The 16,181-nt window shown below is 46.6% G+C and overlaps 1 protein-coding gene across 1 annotated transcript; it reads left to right on the forward strand.

Moving 5' to 3' along the window:
- The first annotated feature begins 5,588 nt into the window (after positions 1-5,588).
- LOC134407639 (transmembrane protein 45B-like) lies at positions 5,589-15,597 on the forward strand. The gene is made up of 5 exons (XM_063139508.1): positions 5,589-5,772; positions 9,475-9,684; positions 12,197-12,381; positions 12,882-13,027; positions 15,486-15,597. Exons 1-5 carry the CDS (start codon positions 5,589-5,591, stop codon positions 15,595-15,597), a joined length of 837 nt encoding a protein of 278 aa, XP_062995578.1.
- The last annotated feature ends 584 nt before the right edge of the window (positions 15,598-16,181 follow it).

Here is a 16,181-nt window from a genome sequence, read left to right on the forward strand (position 1 = left end):
AGCGAGGGCGGAGTGCACGCTTACCTGTCCCTGACGGCACACTGGTGGGCAGCCGTGGGGCAGGAAGGATCCAGCACTACAGGGACTGGCAAGGAGGGCTACTGCTGGGCCCTCCTCCACACGCAAGTGATGGACCAGTCCCACACGGCAGCGAAGATTATGGAGGCCATGAACCGCATGGTGGATGGGTGGCTAGCTGGGCAGAAGGTCACCCGCGGTTACATGGTCACGGACGGGGGAGCCAACATGGTGAAGGCGGTGCGCGACGGCGGATTCGAGGGCGTCCGCTGCATCGTGCACGTCTTGAACCTGGTGGTGAGGGATGGCCTTGGGATGAGCAGCACCAAGCCCAACCTCGGTCCCCTGTCCGGGATCCGTAACCTCCTGGAGAGCTGCAGAAAGGTGGCAAGACATTTCCACCACAGCGTCAAGGGCAGTCGCTTGCTGCGGGAGAAGCAGGAGGAGTTGAATCTCCCGCAGCACAGGCTAGTGCAGGATGTGGTGACACGCTGGAACTCCACCTACCTGATGCTGGAGCGGATGGTGGAGCAACAGCGTGCCATCCACGACTTGTTCAGGGTCAGGGACATGGGCGTCCACCACATGGGCAAGCAGCAGTGGGACGCCATGTCCCAGCTGGTGGCGGTCCTCAAGCCGTTCCTGAACGCCACCGAGACCCTGAGCAAAAGCTCTGCCCTCCTCAGCCAGGTGATCCCTGTATGCAGGCATCTCCAGAAACAGATGGGCGACTTTCTGGAGTACAGGGATCCCGTCACTGGCAGGCGCTTCGAGCCCGAGATCCGCGAAGCGGTGACTAGGCTGAGGGACGGCCTGATGCGGAGGCTGGAGCCCATCCAAACCGACAGGGTCCACATGTTGGCAGCCATGTGTGACCCTCGTGTGAAGGATGGGCTTTGTGGGCCAAATAGCAGGCAGCACTGGGTGGAAACGCTGGTGGGCGAAGTGCGGGCGGCATGGGCCAAGAGGGTGGGGCAGAGTGGGGCAGAGGAGCAGGCCACCCCTCCCCGCAGCAGCAGCACCAGCAGCAGCCTCACCTGCATCCCTCCCAGCAGCAGCACAGGCGAGGGGTATTGGGAAGAGGCTCTGCACACCGTGGTTGGGCAGAGACCCTCCCCAGCCACCAGCCAGGATGACGCTGCAACCACCGTGCAGCGTTACCTGTCAGAGCCCATGGAGGACTGCTCCATGGACCCCCTGGCCTACTGGTCATCCCGCTTTCAGATTTGGCCGGACCTGTCGCGGGTGGCCATGGATCGACTCAGCTGCCCACCCACCAGTGTTCCAAGCGAGAGGGTGTTCTCTATGGCGGGCGACATAGTGACCCCTCACCGCTCTCGCTTGGAGCCGGACTTGGTGGAGCAGCTGGTCTTTCTGAAGGGCAATCTACCCCTGCTGGGATACCCCACCCTCAAGCCCTCGTGGGAGTGACAGGCAGGCTCCCCTCCCTTTAATTCCACCCCTCCTTTGGTTGGCAGGCACACTACAGTTCAGGCAGGCTGGTTTTTTCTTTTTACTATTATTTTTATTATATTTTTCTTCTTCTTCTTCTTCTTCTTCTTCTTCTTCTTCTTCTTCTTCTTCTTCTTCTTCTTATTCTTATTCTTATTCTTATTCTTATTCTTATTATTATTATGTGGCTGTGTTACAGTTCACAACATCAACTCTGAATCATTACATTCGTCTCTGTAGGCACTAGGCAGAGTTTGTCACCGTGCATGTGTGTGACTGACTGTGAGGGCAAAGCACCGCACTTGAGTTCATTTCATTTCTGTGGCGTCCGGTACAGCTTAGTCAACTCATCCGGATAGTTTTCCACCCAGTTCCAAAAGACTCCATGATTGACTGCACGTGTTTAGGTGAGGTGCAAGCAGGGGGCAAGGCAATGCCTGGCACCACCACCACTAGCCAGGCTGCCTCTCTCCAGCAGTCCACGGGTCGCCCTTTGGAGTGCCCTTGGCTTGGAGTGGAAGACATACTCCCTGATCCAGAAGTATGGTTTTGAGAAGCAAGCTGTCACTTGAACTCATGAGCCTCTGTGCAAAAGCTGTCATTGTGTGTGTGGTTGTGAGTGTTACTGCAGCTGCCTGTCTCGCTGCGAAAATGAAACAGGCGAGTCCTCGCCTTTGAGAAGCAACCTTTCACTTGAACTCATGGAAGTCATTGACTTCAGCACAGCCACTACGTAGAGGCTGTGGTCCTCCAGGATCTGGGTGACTCGATCAGTGTGCTGATTTTGAGAAGCAACCTTTCACTGAAACTCATTCACTTCCCCAATTGAGGGTGAGGGAGGTTAAACTCCAGCAGTCCATGGGTCGCCCTTTGGAAAGCTCAGGGATCAAGTGGACTACTCGACCAGTCTGCTGATTTTGAGAGGCAACTTTTCACTTCAACTCATGGACTTCCCCAATTGAGGGAGGTACTCCAGCAGTCCACCGATCTCCCGTAGCACAGCCACTTAGTGCGTACGGACAGTTTAAGTTTCCTGAGAAGTGAGCTCTCACTTCGACTCATGACAGCCATTGACTTCACCACAGCCACTTCGTGTTGGATGCTGTGTTCCTCCAGGATGTGGGTGAGGAGGATTAGTCGCAGCAGCTGGTCGAGCTTCTCTCCCCAGTCTCATATGGAGCAATTAAAGGTATCTGAGAAGTGAGCTCTCACTTCAACTTCAAGTTCAGACACTTGAGCACAGCCCCTACGGTGGAGGCACAGCTGGCCGTGCCTCTCTCCCCAACCACTGTCTGCATAGGGACAGTTTAAGTTTTTCTCCTGAGAAGTGAGCTTTCACTTCGACTCATGACAGCCATTGACTTCACCACTTAGCTGTTCCTCATGTTGTCCTTTCCCTGAAGTGAAGTTCGTAGCAGCAGCTGGTCGAGCGTCTCTCCCCAGTCTTGCAATTAAAGGTATCTGAGAAGGGAGCTCTCACTTCGACTCATGACAGCCATTGACTTCACCACAGCCACTTTGTGTTGGATGCTGTGGTCCTCCAGGATGTGGGTGAGGATTAGTAGCAGAAGCTGGTCCAGCTTCTCTCCCCGGTCTCGTTCCACTCCTCTTCCGCTGTAACCCTCTCTTTGAGAAGCAAGCTGTCACTGAAACTCATGGACTTCCCCTCAGAGAAAAAGCTAAGCTCCAGCAGTCGACCGATCTCCCGTAGCACAGCCACTACGTTTCCTGAGAAGTGAGCTCTCACTTCAACTCGTCTTGTAGTGCGCCCGCCGAGTTGAGTACAGCCACTACAGTGGATGCGCCTGCCCGCCTGGGAGCCGTCCTTGTGAGGTAGCTGGATCTGCTGGGACTGACTCCCCCGCAGATCTATGGCTTACTTGTGCAAGGTACCAGCTTTTCTGGGCCCGCCAACCCATGCCTGCCTGCCTGCCTGTCCGTCTGCCCGCCTCCCCCGGGGTGCTGCTGTGGTGGGGCATCTGCCAGGACTGACTCCTCGCCTGCTCTGCCCGCCTGGTGCCTGGGAGATGGGCTTTGCGGTTCGTGCCCAGCACCCTCCGGCACGCTTGCTCCCAGTCGTCCTCCTCTGTGCCCCTCAAGGCGTAACTGCTGGCTTAGAAAGAAACAACCAGCCATCTTTGCCTCACTTGCTCCTTGCGCCCGCTTACGGGTTGGTTTGCTATGCGTTAGTGCTCAAGTCATCCTTGCGGCACTACAATGCATGCTGCCTGCCTGCTTTCCCTCCCTTCTTCCCTTCCCGCCTTGCAGGGATGGTGTATGTGTCTTGCTTTGACTCAGGGGAGAAGTCCTTCCTGCGCTCACTTAGACTTTATCAAGTTCAATAATCCCTTTTTCAAATGTGCAAGAAGATTTAGGGTTATCTCGTGGCATGTTGGGATTTCATTGGAACTGGCCCCATTGAGCTGTCTGCAATTGCAACTTTAAATCCCTGACATACTGGAGTGCCCGATTTTCAAAAATTCCCCAAAAATCAGGGGATGATGGGATTGCCTTGAAACTTGGTGTCCATGGGGGACACATGGGTAAGCTGTCATGGGACAAAAGGATAGGTCTCTAACGTGCAAATTGACGTAGTTGTAGAATGGGACTTGATTTGGGGTGAGTTAAAAAGTTTAAGCCGTGCCAAAAATCAGGGGATGATGGGATTGCCTTGAGTGTGGGCGTCCCTGTGGACACATGGATAAGCTGTCCTGGTGCCGAGTTTGAGGTTTCTAACATGCAAATTGACGGAGCTATCCCAAGGGGTCTGAATGGGGTGCCCGATTTTCAAAAATTCGCCAAAAATCAGGGGATGATGGGATTTGCTTGAAACTTGGCGTCCATGCGGATACATGGATAAGCTATCATGGTGCCGAGTTTGAGGTTTCTAATATGCAAATTGACAGAGCTATCGAAAGGGGTGTGATGGGTGGTGCGTTAGAGGTTAGAGCCGCGCCAAAAATCAGGGGATGATGGGACTGCCTTGAGTCTGGGCGTCCATGTGGACACATGGATAAGCTGCCCTGGTGCCGAGTTTGAGGTTTCTAACATGCAAATTGACGGAGCTATCCCAAGGGGTGTGAATGGGGTGCCTGATTTTCAAAAATTCCCCAAAAATCAGGGGATGATGGGATTGCCTTGAAACTTGGCGTGCGTGTGTATACGCCCATGAGGTGTCATGGTGCCAAACGTGAGGTTTCTAACTTGAACCAAAAAAAAGTTGTATACTTTTTTAGCTTTCAATGCAACCCTATGGGGGGGAAAACGGAGCTCCGATCCGGATCCGGAGCTCGGAGCGGAAGTGGGCGGAGCAGGGGCGGGGCGGAGCGGCCCGCTCCAAAAAATGGCAGATCTGCAAGTGAAGTGGAGCGGGGGGTCCGTGCACACCCCTACTTTCTACACTGGACTGCTTAGAAAGAGAGTGTCCAACCAGTGGGCCACTTGCAATTTCTCTCTTGACTATCATGAGCCCAACACTCACCACCTTCTGAGAACATGCCTAGCTTGCCTTGACCGCTAGGCACCAATGGACATACTTTCCACTCATCCACCCCAGTAGATGCACAATCAACATCAGCCTGAAGAGGGGACTACATATGTATGAATGTATGGATGAAGAGCTCCAACCTTGGGGATGGAAACCCTGGTTGATCCTGGATGGTGTGTCTATGGAAAGAGTCCATACTTATGGTGTGCTTGGTGAGCAGGCATGCCGACATCTAATGTGCAGGCCCAACTGGGCATATTCTCAGAAACACCTTCACACATTTTATACAAGGGGTGCCATAGGTCTGAATAAGTCTACTAGGGTTTCCATGGATCAAGTTAATTTTTCCACTAACGTCTACAGCACACACACACACACACACCTATCCACACTACAACAATTGCACAAGTGGGTAACTCAGTATTAGTGGACATATCTAAGAACAGTTGGTGAGCAGTAACCCACCCACCCACCCTGTTGTTTTTCACCTGTAAGGCATTAAAAAAGAAACATTCGTAACCCGGTATCTCTTGTGTGCTGTGTGCACCAGAGAAGTGGTGTAGGTGGTGTTACAGTAATTGAATGCCAATTTGTTTCTTGAATCCAGGTATTCACCAAGTGTGTTTTGACGATGGGAACTTTCCATGGTCATATGTTGCCAGGAGGTATATTCCTGCTCCTTGGATTTGTCTGGGCTGTAAAATACTCACTGAAGTTCTTCAGCCAGAACTCAAAACCTGCTCTGCAGAGAAAAAGCTGCTTCAACCGGTTGGAGTTTGTAGAATGGGGAGTCATAGTAATCGCCTCTTTCATAGGTAGGCGCAAGTCATGTTTTTCATTCTTTGGCTGTGGGGCTGTATATAAATGTAATAAATAAATAATAATAAAAAAGTCTTTTCCAATACCCAATTCTGTGAGAGAAGTTGAACAATCTACAATGAAAACGCTAGGGTGGTAGTCCATTCATTGTGAATCACTTCCAGAGTGCTAAGATTTCAGAAAATCCTCATCAAGAGGGTTACTGTGGCGTTACCCACAACTGAGTATCTTGTATATGTCTACATTAGTATGTTTGGTAAGTATGGAATGTTAGAACTGAGTGGGTGTGGTTTATGATGTACTAGGTGGGGAGAAAGGAGTATATAAGGAGGGGTGTGAGTTTGAAGAGTAAGAAGAGTTTGGATTCTAGGGACAGGATTGGTGTGAAGAGAGTGAGGTGGTGTGTGTGTGGAGAGTTTAGATCAGGCAGGATTGAAAGTATTATACTTTGATTTAAAGCTTTTAAATAACAATATTTAAATAACAATACCAAATACCACGTGTCAGCTTGGCATTATTTACCTGCCATACAGTTATTAAACACCCACACCAGAGTATTCCCACAGTATATTTGGAGAGATCCTATATTAAACCTGTTCCCCTCATAGCTAGGGGAAAGGTTTTAGCTAACTGTCCCTCAGGTTTTCAGGTGGTGGTTCTTGGTCTGAGCAGGGTATGCAGTGGGCCTAGTGTAAGAGTCTGTTACGTCACAGTTACCATCATATTATCTGCTCAAAGGATGTTTTATTTATTTATTACATTTCTATACCGCCCAATAGCCGGAGCTCTTGGGTGGATTGTTATTGGGTAGATTAAAAACATAATATATACTCTGCTGTGCACCTTCTAACCTAAATAAGCCTCATTAAGCCTCTCTGACAACTGTCCTACTCTTATCCTGGGTGATTTCAATATTCATGTGGATGACCCTCAAGATGTTGCAGCTCTACGATTTCGCTCATTATCTTCCTCTTATGATCTTAAGCTTTGGTCTGATGCTCCCACACATTACCTTGGACACTGTCTGGATCTTGTTCTCACTCGGAATTGCTCTGTGTTGGACTTTTCTACTGCTCACTTTCCGCTGTCAGATCATCACCTAGTTTCTTTCAATATTACTCATAATCCTCCTCCTTCACGTCCCGCTTCTCGCTCTTGTCGTGACTTGCAATCTATCAATTACGAGGCTTTTTCCCAGTCTCTAGCCTCCTCCCTTCCTTCTGTCTGTTCGGCTGTCTCCTTGGACTCAGCTGTCTCCTTCTTTAATTCCTCCTTATCTTCAACTCTTGATAATCTTGCTCCATCTACAACTCGGATAGTTCGCCCTTCTCAACCCCAACCGTGGCTCACCTCTTCCCTCCGCTACCTTCGCTCTTGTTCCCGGGCAGCTGAACGCCTTTGGCGTAAGACCAGGGACCGGGCAGACTTTGTCCATTACAAATTTGTACTCTCCTCTTTCTCTTCTGCCATCTCACTGGCCAAACAGCAGTACTACTCAACGCTGATCCAGTCAAATGCTAGGCATCCTCAGCGGCTCTTTGCGTCCTTCAATTCTCTTCTGAAGCCTAATCCGCCATCTCTCCCCGCCTCTCTGTCTGCTAATAACTTTGCCTCTTTTTTCAATGCTAAAATCCAAACTATCCGCTCTGATCTGGCCAGCTCTGCTCCTCTTCCAGTTCCTGTTCCTCATCTGTCAGCTCCTCCTGCAAATTTCTCTGCGTTTCCTTCGGTCTCTGCGGATGAACTGTCTACAATACTGCGCTCTTCGAAGCCTTCCACTTGTTCTCGTGATCCGATTCCTTCTCGCGTCTTTATTAATCTTATTCCTGCTATCCTCCCTTCCTTGCTACATATTATTAATCTTTCTCTGTCCTCTGGTTCATTTCCTTCTGCTTTTAAACATGCTACAGTCTCTCCCATTCTCAAGAAACCTACTCTTGATAGGCTATCTCTGTCTAACTACCAACCTGTCTAACTACCAGCGTGCGGTCTACTCTCGCTGTCTTGACTTTCTTTCTAGTAACTCTGCTTTGGATCCATTTCAATCTGGATTCCGTCCTCTGCATTCCACCGAAACAGCCCTTACTAAGATCACCAATGATCTCCTTACTGCCAAGTCTAAAGGCCATTATTCCGTTCTTATTCTCCTTGATCTAACTGCAGCCTTTGACACGGTTGATCATGATCTTCTCTTAGATTCCCTTCATGACCTTGGATTTTGTGGCTCTGTCTATAACTGGTTTGCCTCCTATCTAGCGGGTCGCTCTTTCAGCGTGTTGACTAATGGCAGCTCGTCTTCCTCCTTTCCCCTTTCAGTAGGGGTTCCGCAAGGCTCGGTGCTTGGCCCGTTGTTGTTTTCCTTATACATGTTGCCCTTGGGCAAGCTTATTCAATCTCATGGCCTCCAATATCACCTGTACGCCGATGATACACAACTATATCTGTCATCTCCGGAACTTTCTCCTGATGTTCACGATCGTATCTCGGCATGTCTTTCAGATATCTCAGCTTGGCTGCTTCATCGTCGCTTGAAGCTTAACATGGCAAAGACTGAATTGCTTGTTTTTCCTCCTAAACCTTCTCCTCATCTCTCATTCTCTCTTACTGTCAATGATGTTACGCTTACTCCAGTCAAGGAAGCTCGTAGCCTTGGCTTTATCTTCGACTCCTCGCTCTCCTTTATTCCTCATATTGAGGCAGTAGCTAAATCTTGTCGATTTTTCCTGTATAATATTGCCAGGATTCGATCATTTTTGTCTGTCTCTTCTGCCAAGACGCTTGTTCATGCACTGGTTATTTCACGGTTGGACTACTGCAACCTTCTTCTCTCTGGCCTTCCTTCTTCTCACATCAGTCCGTTGGTTTCTGTTCACCACTCTGCCGCAAAGATCATCTTCTTGGCTCGCCGCTCCGACCATGTTACTCCGCTTCTGAAATCTCTTCATTGGCTTCCAATTCACTTCAGAATCCAATATAAACTTCTCCTGTTAACCTTCAAAGCTTTTCACGGTCTAGCTCCTTCCTATCTCTCCTCTCTCATCTCACACTATTGCCCTGCTCGTGCTCTTCGCTCCTCTGATGCCATGTTTCTCGCCTGCCCAAGGGCCTCTACTTCCCTTGCTCGGCTCCGTCCATTTTCTTCTGCTGCCCCTTACGCCTGGAACGCTCTTCCAGAACATTTGAGAACTACAAGTTCAACCGCAGCTTTTAAAGCTCAGCTAAAAACTTTTCTTTTTCCTAAAGCTTTTAAAACTTGATGTTGTGCAGACTTCTACTGTTACTTTCTACTGTTAGTTTTTCCCTACCCTGTGCCTGCTTACCCTTCCCTGTACCTGTTTGCATTCTCTTCCCCTCCTTATTGTTTTACTATGATTTTATTAGATTGTAAGCCTATGCGGCAGGGTCTTGCTATTTACTGTTTTACTCTGTACAGCACCATGTACATTGATGGTGCTATATAAATAAATAATAATAATAATAATAATAATAAATTATTTCGCAGTAGCAATGTCTGAAGGCCAATTACGCACACGGGAGGTAGAGACTTTTACCGTGATTCATTTCAAACGTCTGTGCAGGTTTGACCAAAGCAAGTACAGCAAAACTGGCAATTCAGCAGCCGTGTGTTTTATGTAACTGAACACATATTTCTCCTTTGAAGGTCTCCCTAACCTTATGACCTATTCTTTGATCTTCAGGCATTATAACGGAGCAGTTTAATAGTGGCACCTATTTCCAAGTGTACAATGAGGAGGACCACAAGTGGGTGAATCTTAGTGCCTGGCAACATACAACAGTGTTCTTGTTCTTCTTGATTGCTGGAATGATGGGTTTACTCCAGCAGTGCAAATTGCAGATCCCTTTGGGGCTTGATTACCTCCTGTTGTCTGTGGCATTTTTCACTGAAGGTAAGTAAGAATTTCATAGAAAGACACAGCTGGCTGAATTTTTGCTCAGTAATCAAACGTCTGATGCTTGGGGTGAAAGGTCTAGAACATCGGCCCAAACATGGATGCTCCCAACTCACATCTCTCTGGGCGTCATCAGACAAATATTTTATCGCATGCTCGCTACTGCCCACTTACGGCTGTTCACGTGTTCTTAAGATGACAGCGTCTGCCTCCCACTCCTTCCACTTGTTTTTCCATCACAAAATAGAGCCCTTTTAATCTTACTTTTTTTTAAAAAAAAACCAGAATATGTCACGATCTCCTGCTGTGTGCAGGGTTAGGGTTTTTGTTTACTTCCTCTTTCCTCTCTGGGAGTAATGAGGAAGTAATGAAGGACAGAAGCAGGGCGGCGAAGTGACAGTAAGGAAACACAATCCCACCCCCCGCCCCCGGTGTGATGACACTCTCTGTCTTCCTGACTATTGCATGGTACGATGTACAATGCAATGTCAGTTGTGTTTAAGTTTTTCCTCCTCCCACCCACTTCACTGACAGCTGCTTATGGATATTTATTTATTTCACTTATATACCACTCCCATAGCCGGGGCTCTCTGGGCGGTTTACTCTCTGGATAGTGGGGAAATGCTGAGTGTCACCAGCACCCGCTAGAACATTTGCTTTGGCCCTTAAAAGAAACCATTTTAAGTGTAGTGGGAGAAATATGAAAACACCCTCGCCTCATTCAGTCTATTTCCTTTTGCCCTGGAGTATGCCCTGAAAAACTGGTCCGACACATTTGCAGTGTGGTTTGGCTCGATTTCAATTGAGGAAAAGCTGGTTGTGGAGAGTATCTATTGCAGGAGTCAGCAACATGGCACCTGTGGGTACCAGTGTGCCCTTGGACAGCTTCCTTGGTGCCTGCCAAAGTGCCTTAAATAAAATAAAGTTTCTTACATGGTAGTGAGGATCGCTTCAAAGCTTCTGGATGTTCATATCTCCTTGTCCCATGATTGCCGCTGCACCACACATGAGGCTCACAGACATGCATAGGGAATGAAGATGGCAGGTGGCTGCAGGCCAATGCTTTCATCTGCATTTTGCCCAGGAGAGCTTCCCAAATTGCCAAATTTATTTATTATTGGATTTATTTTAAATACCTCTTGGCTATCTTTCAGGGCAGAAGCTCTCCCAAGGTGGCATACAGCAATAAAGTGCATAAAACTGATGTAATAATATGAGCAGAAAAAACCAATTAGAACCCAATAGAACACTTTTACTATAGGATTGGGGTGTGTGTGTTTTTGGAATTTTATTGTAGATGGACATTTTTTGTTTCGTTTTTTCTTGCAAACATGGCAACTTTCTGTATCGACATTCATATGTGTTTTGACTTTAATATACATATTGACTTTCTTAAGTACTCATTCATATATTTAAAGAAAGCATACATTATTGAGAAGATAAGATCTGACCACAAACTGTACGACAAAGATCCTGGGAGACTTTAAACTGCTCAACACTTAACATAACACTCAACCTTTTAATACCTAATGAATCATATTGATTTCGGGAACCAGAAGGTTCAACCATATAACACCTGCTCTGGTCTGCTTGCACTGACTGCCTGTATGTTTCCGAGCCCAATTCAAGGTGCTGGTTTTGACCTATAAAGCCTTACATGGCTTGGGACCACAATACCTGACAGAATGCCTCTCCCAACGTGAATATACCCGGTCACTACGTTCAACGTCTAAGATGCTCCTCTGGGTGCCTACTCTGAGAGAGGCTCAGAGTGTGGCAACGTGGGACAGGGCCTTTTCGGTGGTGGCCCCCAGACTATGGAACGATCTCCCTGTCGAGGCTCGCCTGGCACCAACACTGCTATCTTTCTGGCCCCAGGTTAAGACTTTCCTCTTTGCCCAAGCATATGGCGGCACATATTAATCACCAACATGTTTAGTTTTTAACAGTTTTTATAATGCTTTATGTGTATATGTTCTGTGTTTTAGAATTTTAAATTTTGTATACTCGTTTTTATCTTAATTTTAGAATTTCTGTAAACCACCCAGAGAGCCCTGGCTATGGGGGCGGTTTTGTTGTTATTGTTGTTGTTGTTGTTTCTCCGTTCAGTCGCTTCCGACTCTTCGTGACTTCATGGACCAGCCCACGCCAGAGCTTTCTGTCGGCCGTTGCCACCCCTAGCTCCCCCAAGGTCAAGTCTGTCACCTCCAGAACATCATCCCTCTTCCTTTTGCCTTCCACTTTCCCTAGCATCAGCCTCTTCTCCAGGGTGTCCTGTCTTCTCATTATGTGGCCAAAGTACTTCAGTTTTGCCTTTAATACCATTCCCTCAAGTGAGCAGTCTGGCCTTATTTCCTGGAGCATGGACTGGTTTGATCTTCTTGCAGTCCACGGCACTCTCAGAATTTTCCTCCAACACCACAGTTCAAAAGCATCTATCTTCCTTCGCTCAGCTTTCCTTATGGTCAAATAACTAACTGAATAAATAAACCTCACTTGTCTCTGCCAGGGATGCTCTTCTATTTCCACACAGACCGACATTCTCTTATGGATCAACACATCCACGCCATGATTTTAGTGCCTACCTTTGGCTGTGCCTTTTGCCTTTTGCTGGAAGTGCATTTCAGAAACCACCTCATCCTGGAACTGTTGAGGACTTCCATGCTGCTTACGCAAGGAACATGGTTGTGGCAGGTCAGTTCTAGTCCGGAGCGGGGGGCTGACTGAGAACTTTTATTGTGGGATTACCTCTGTGATCTATATACAGTGCAAGTGTTCCATGGTAAGAAGCTTCAAGCAAAGGCAGTTCCGGCAGGTAAGATATTGCAGTGCCATCCAATGCCCTGAGATTCTCTATCCCACACTCATGTCCAAGTCTAGCAAAAACTATTTCTGTTCAGCTGCCACTAACCAAAGCGTTGTGGCTTCTCTGATATCCCACCCAATGAGGGCTGCCGGATCGGGACCAAACTTCATAGGCAGCCTCCCTCAGTAGGGAGGCACCCAATTCACCTGCAAAACCCCGCACAATTCAACCCAGAAAAGGGGAAATCCCAGGTGACACAAAAAAATGGAGAGGAAGACGACCATGTAACCCCCGTTCGGTTCCTTGCAAAGCGGGGCGGAGGTGGGATATAAATGTACTAATGGAAGTATTCTCTTTGAGTCTTTCCTTCTTCTCTTTATTCATCCAGATTTCATTTGTGCTATACCCACACTGGGGAGCATCCAACTGGGATGAAAATGATCATGAAAGTATCACGTTCATCAACATGGCACTCTGCTGGCACTTTGCAGCTGTTGTTCTCATCCTCTCCATCATCTATGGCATTGTTTATTGGTATGTCATAAAGCGAAGCAGTCGGGGCAAGAGAGAACAGTATTCTCTAACAGCCACACTCAATGGTGTGGTGGCAAATTTTGACATGCAAGTGGTCAGGATGACAGTCACCATAATCACACTGCCAAGGAAAATCCAATAATTTAGGCAGCCGTGTTGTTCCATATCCACAAACCCGTTTTCATCTGCACCAGGAGCAGGACTTCTGTAACACTAATGGGTCTTAATTGTCCATTCAAGAGCATCTCTCAACCTGCCCCGCCCCACAGCAAGGAACAATATATTTTGCTGAAAAAATTCACCTCCTTGCCCAGCTGCTGTGAAGATTACAGCTAAACTCAGAGGGAACGGGGAATTCTGAAGTAGGGATGGAGTGAGTAGTAGACAATGTCAGCATCCCTGATAATCAAAAAATGATCACACTTCATCTGTGTGCTTCTATCATATCATTTAATATATGTTAATGGTACCCAGTGGAGGCTGGTGTTCCATTGTCAGTGGGGCAGTGAATCCACTCTGTTTCCATCAGAACCAATCAGAACTCTAAAGGAGCTATCAAATTTCCAGGGCAGCTTCAGAGTAATACAACAAATTTCATAATAACAATAGGTCAACAGGCCCATTTATACTCACACAGGGAGGCAGCTGAATTTCAGTATTCAATAGCTTTGTACAACATCCCTGCAGAATGACAGTAACAGGTTTTATCAAATTGATCAGCTCAAAATCTTTGTGGGGTGGTGGCAGAAAGAAAGAAAATCTTAAATTTTCTGTCCCAAATAGGTTCGGATTTAAAATGCTGCTTTTATTTGTTTGTTTGTTTATCCCTGACATGTACTTCCCAGAACGTTCGTTGTCAGAGCAGCTTCCAATAAGGAAAAATGCCCGCATAAAGACAAAGATCTAAAACAACCAAAGTGCAAGGCAGCAAAAAATAAAATAATAAAATCTAGATAAAATTCAGTTTAAAAGGCCTGGGAAATTTTTTAAAAAAGAAAAGATTGTTCAGCTGAGGCCAGAAAGGCAAGAGGAAAACTCTCTTGGAGAGCGAATTGCAGAAGAAGAGAAATGAACTGCTACAAGTTTAATTTCCACCCTTTGGCTTGCTTCACACAAACAAGTAGCCATCTACAGGCTGCTTTAAATACAAAGCACATCGAGGTTGCTCCTAATGGCAAGTTGGTCTGGGCTACATGGATTTCCATGAAGCTATGACAAACAATCCCAAATGATGATTTACAGAAATCACAGTGAGATCAGCAGATGCAAGCAACTAGACATGAATTGCCTTGAGTACCCGTCAATTTTTCTTTTTGTAGAAAGGTGGGGTACAAATTCAATAAACAACAACAAAACCCAACTGTTTACCTCCTGGTGCAGCCTTGATGCAGTTTAGAACTAAGGGGCCAGGCACGTGGCTTAATTTTTATTCTGACTGATATTTTGCTCCAGGCACAAGGCCCGGGGAGCCAGTCAGCGAAGGCAAAACTCAGCGAAACATAAGATTTTGTCTAAATCAATTAAATCCCCCTGCCTCTCCTAAATTAACCCTAAGCCTCAAAGACCAGCCCAGATAGATGAGCCTTGTGCTTGGGTTTAATTCAGGTGCTGGAGAGTCTTAATTGGAGAAGGCGTTTCATAATGGGCGGTGGGGAGAATGCCCTTGCTTCAGGTTCACTGAAGGATGGGGAGGCTGAAGCATTCTCCCCACCTTCCTACTGGAAACCCAGCTGGGATTGCTGATCAGCTGGGCTGCAGAGAAAAGATGGTTGAGTTCCCCTTGAGCTCCTGTGCGCTGCAGAGGCATCCCTGACATACATGCTAAACGGGCATCCTCGGTGGAACTGTTTAGCTTCCATTTCCTGGCCCTTGTTCTGTTGTCCCTTATGTCTGTTTATAGATGGTAAAGCCCTTGAGACAGGACCTGCCCTTACTTTCTTTGTGAAGCTCCATGTACAAGGCTGGTGCAATATAAAATCATTAAAAAAAATAGTAACTTCAGGAAAGGAAACAGGACACAAAGGAAGGAATCCATCTTCAGGTATGATGGGCCTAAACCATTTAGAGCATGGGTGGACAATTTGTGGTCCTCCAGATCTGTTGGCCTACAACTTCCGTCAGCCCTAACCAGCATAGCCAATGGATGATGGGAGTTGTAGGCCAAAACTTCTGGACAGCCACAAGTTAACCACCCTTGATTTAGGGCTTTATGATCCAGTGTCTTCAACTGTGCCCAGAACAAGGAATCATCACAAGTGTCAAAGCAGCAGTGCAATGCAGGTGGTCATTTTAGAAGGAGGACTGCTGTATTTGTGTGAAGTAGGCCAAGATCTCTTCGGAAAAGCGGTACATGGGGACTTTACGAGGGCAGAAGGGTTAACTTTGCCCATTCCCAGTTGGGTCTGTTGTGTCGGTCTATTGGAATGTCATTTGAAATGTTTTGATTTGTTTTCTACAGTGTTTTTAAGCGACAGGAGAGAAAATTTCGAGAAACAGCAATTGAAATTCAACAGTTCAACCAAGACAAGAAAAGCTACACTGCTCTTCTTAATGGATCTGATGAAGAATAAGTTTCTTCTCTCTTAACATAAAGCAGCAAATCCTGTACTCATCTCCCTTTTTTTAAGTTAGGGGGAAAATACATGGAAATTATTATTATTATTATTTTTAAAAAGCAATGGCTAGAATAAAACTAAGGAATCACAAAATAAAGTATTATAAAAATCAGGGGGAAGATTTATATCATACAAGCACCGCACCACAAATAAATCTATTTTCCTGTCCAATGTTATAACATTTGTTTTTATTGAAACCTGGATCTAATTTTGTATAAACCAAATAACTTTATAATAGAACCCCAGTATGAGAATGCTACAGGGCTACTAGCCAAAAGCTATCCAATGAGTGAAGTAGCTTCTTGATTCCCCTGAAACAACATTACAATGGTTCTACCACTGAACACAATAAATAGCAATCTATATTTTATTCTTACTCATTGAGTTTGTGCAATTAAAACACCCTTTTGTACAATAGACTGTGATTATATTTGCCACTGATTCATACCTCTGTTTGCATTTAGGAAACTCTGTCCATAATAGACAATTAGCCCTGATTGATTTCATCCATTTTTGTTGCTGTTGTTAAAAAATCATAA

The sequence above is a fragment of the Elgaria multicarinata genome, chromosome 12 (genome assembly GCF_023053635.1).
Source record: "Elgaria multicarinata webbii isolate HBS135686 ecotype San Diego chromosome 12, rElgMul1.1.pri, whole genome shotgun sequence".
Classification (NCBI taxonomy): Eukaryota; Metazoa; Chordata; class Lepidosauria; order Squamata; family Anguidae; genus Elgaria; species Elgaria multicarinata.